The 3,835-nt window shown below is 35.6% G+C and overlaps 1 protein-coding gene across 1 annotated transcript; it reads left to right on the top strand.

Annotated features, from left to right (window-relative positions):
- The first annotated feature begins 1,136 nt into the window (after positions 1-1,136).
- Positions 1,137-3,026, top strand: LOC141707953 (proteinaceous RNase P 2). The gene has a single exon (XM_074511407.1). The coding sequence runs from the start codon at positions 1,232-1,234 to the stop codon at positions 2,867-2,869; it is 1,638 nt and encodes a 545-aa protein (XP_074367508.1). The 5' UTR covers positions 1,137-1,231; the 3' UTR covers positions 2,870-3,026.
- Positions 3,027-3,835: the final 809 nt, after the last annotated feature.

The raw sequence follows: 3,835 nt of genomic DNA, 5'->3' as shown, positions 1-3,835 counted from the left end.
TGTCAAATATCCATTTTGATTTGATTCAATAAAGAAGTTATAAACCATCATTAAAAAATTCCATTTAAAATTAGTATCATCTCTGCGATTTGTAAGGAGTTTGTCCCTAACCATTAAAGGTTAATTTTGGAGCTTACAGATCCAAGAAATTGTTCATCCCAAACAGCATACGCTACAATTTTCTCATCATATTTAATCACTTAGTTACCCATCAGCAAAACCATAACACTATGCACATTCATATCATTTATTTCAATATTCCCTTCTTTTACCTTAACTGAGCAAGTTTCACTAACGAAAGATTCAACAATATTATATCCTATTTTGTGCGCATAACACTCCATCTGAACAGACCAAGTCCAGTTAAATTTACCTATTTTCTTTGCGAATATGATAGATTTACTATGAAAAAAACATAAAGAAATCTATTTAAAACTAAAATGTATCATACTCCTAATAAATTAATTCCTCCAAAACTTAATTTTTCTTTGAAAATAACAACAAGAATCAGTCAATACATTCAATCATTAAAAGCGAAATCGTTCATGCATGTTCACAAATCATACCGTCAGTCATGATAGTGGAAGTGCTGCAATTGCTCTTTCACTCTCAAAAGTAGAGTAAATTGAACTCGAATTAAATTATTTGTTTTGCTATCTCTCTTTTTATCTTAAAGAAAAAGTGATAAACATGCTCATGAAATTGTATCTGTCGATTTTGCTGTTTGCGAGATAATAGCAGTTGAAATTTGCACGACTTTATCAATAAACAAAACATATATAAATGAAGTACATTGCCCTCCATATTTGTCTTTTTATAAAATTGTCATTATATTTCTTTAAATCTGGGCCACCGATATAAAATTGAATCCAACTATTATGCATTTATTCGGTAAGGACTCCAAATTTGTTAGTTCTTCATAGAACCCACCTATATATATAGTACATATATATAGTATTTTAATTTTAATAAATAATTATGTATAGTATTTTAATATAGTATTTTAATTTTAATAAATAATTATATATAATTTAATAAAAAAAAGTTGTAAGAATTAATCGAATTTTAAAAATCTAATCGATGAAGTACTTTTGCAACAGAGTATATGTCGAAAGAAATGGTAATAACAAAGAGTTTGGTGCTTACGAAACCGGACTCGTGGAATCTCAAGTCCTAGGGTTGAAGGGGGGGAGGGAATAAAACATACACACACACACACACGAGAGAGAGAATGAATTCAAATAACAATCATCATCAGAAGAAAATTCAGAAGCCTGAAACAAAGTTCCGTATGGATCTGGATTCTTGTTCCAGAAACAAAGACCTCTCCGCCGCTATTTCTCTTTATGAGTTTGCTCTTTCTAATCCCACCACTATTCATCTTAATCATTATCACTTCAATTCTTTACTCTACATTTGTTCTAATTCTACTTGTCATCCTTCTGCTCTTGATTATGGTTCTCGTATTTTTAGTCACATGTTATCTGCTAATCTTGTTCCTAATGAAGCCACTATTACTTCTGCTGCTCGTATTGCCGCCGCTAAGGGCGATGCTGATTTGGCCTTTGATTTGGTTAAAGGGATCAACAAATATGGTGCTGGGGTTGTTCCTAAGTTGAGGTCTTATGCCCCTGCTTTGTTTTCTTTTTGTAATCATTTGGATGCTGATAAGGCGTATTTGGTTGAGGAGGAGATGTTTGCCAATGGCTTGCTTGCTGAGGAACCCGAGTTGTTGGCTTTGTTGAAAGTTAGTGTTGAGTGTGGGCGGAGTGATAAGGTTTATGAGTATTTGCATAAGATGAGGAGGGTTATGGGCCGTGTCGGTGAGGATGTTGTTGGGGTTTTGGAGAGGTGGTTTGGTGGGGGGAATGTGGTTGGATTGGAGAATTGGGATGTCGGGTTGGTGAAAGATGCGATTTTCAGGAATGGGGGTGGCTGGCATGGGTTGGGTTGGTTAGGGAAGGGTAAGTGGGATGTGAGGAGAACTGAGGTTGGTTCCGGTGGTGTTTGTTGTTGTTGTGATGAGAAATTGGTTTGTGTTGATATTGGCAAAGAGGAGACGGAGAAGTTTGGGGATTCTGTGGCTTCTTTAGCTATGAAAAAGGAAGTGGAGGCTAATTTTGGGGATTTTCAGAATTGGTTAGATGAACATCAGTATGAGGCTATAGTCGATGCAGCAAATATTGGGCTTTATCAGCAGAATTTTTCAGAAGGTGGATTTAGTATGGCGCAATTGGCTGCTGTTGTGAAGGAATTGTATAATAGGAACAAGAAATGGCCGCTTATTGTGTTGCATAAAAAGCGTGTTAAGTCACTTTATGAGGATGCTAGTAATCGAGAGCTTCTTGATGAGTGGACGGAGAAAGGGGTGTTGTATGGTACCCCGTATGGATCAAATGATGATTGGTATTGGCTATATGCTGCTGTGAAGCTTAAGTGTTCTCTTGTGACTAATGATGAGATGAGAGACCATATTTTCGAGCTAGTTGGTAGTGATTTTTTTGTGAAGTGGAAAGAAAGACATCAGATTCGATATAATTTTGTTAAAGGTGCAGTTGAATTCCATTTGCCCCCTCCATATTCTGTTGTCATTCAAGAATCGGAAAATGGAGCATGGCATGTGCCCCTGGCAGGCGAATGTAACGATGAATCGTCAAGGACTTGGCTTTGCATTAGTAGGACTATTGAGCTTAAAGCATCTGATGAAGATACCGAATGTTTAGGAAGATCAGAAATAACAAAGAGTCGTGAATCATTCAACTCGTGCCAACCATGTAATGGTACTTCATTGATTAATGGTTCAAAGGGTCGTTCTGATTCATGCTCCAACACTGCTGTGACAGGTAAACGGAAAGAGAGGTCACCATGACCGTCTAGGACTGACGAGTAAACTTGCTACTGGAAACCATTAGTTTAGTGTTCTGTAGAACCTTACTTTGTCAAGCAGATTGCCTACACTTGTGAATCCTTTTTGCTTTTTTATTTTCCAGTTTTATGATATAAATTTGATTGCCCCGTTTTGCACACTATATAGCTTTATATAGTGAGATGTTAAGTTGGTAGTCTCGTATGGAATTAACTATGCATCAAACGGAAATAGGCTTTAATCTAATTAAGAATGTTTGGCCTCTAGACCCAAAGCAGGTTGTATCATCCGGCCCAAGCTATACATCTAAAACATAGACAACAGTCTCCTGCCTTGGCCCCTATATTACAACCCAAAACATTTCAAGAGAATAATTTTTTTTTTTATCTTGTGCTGTTCTATTGTTCACATTGTTCGGAAAGAACATGAATGTTTAGGATACTTCAGGTTGAGTTATATTACCAGATCAATATCCTTTTGCCATGTTTTGGAACCTCATTTTTTGTGATTCAAGAGGTCATTTATAAAATGTGTTATACCCTGAGAAAAGTATAGCTGTTTAGGGAGATAATACAGATTTACAATAAAAAAAATGTTCTGAAAAATAAAAACATATATGATGATTTATTTCTACCTTGTACAACGGGGCTCTTTCCTGTAAAGAAAAATGACCATCCATTTGACAGTTTCTTGTATTGTGGTTATTTCTGCTTCATAGAATTGTGGATCAGTCTATCCAATAATCACTGTCAGCTCTTCTTCCAGTTTATTGTCCCTATCCTTATATTCTAGAATCATCATCTTTCCCCACTCATATTATCTTTCATCTTATATGATAGAAGATTGATTCATGGGTCGTAAAGATGGTCTAAATCTAATACATTAAACATTATGGTCCATCTTATTGTGAGTCATTTAAGCGTGTTAAATTGTTATTTTATTAGATTCAGTGACTATATGCAGTGTTAA

This window comes from Apium graveolens, chromosome 2 (assembly GCF_009905375.1).
Source record: "Apium graveolens cultivar Ventura chromosome 2, ASM990537v1, whole genome shotgun sequence".
Classification (NCBI taxonomy): Eukaryota; Viridiplantae; Streptophyta; class Magnoliopsida; order Apiales; family Apiaceae; genus Apium; species Apium graveolens.
This window is presented reverse-complemented; position numbering and strand designations above follow the sequence as displayed.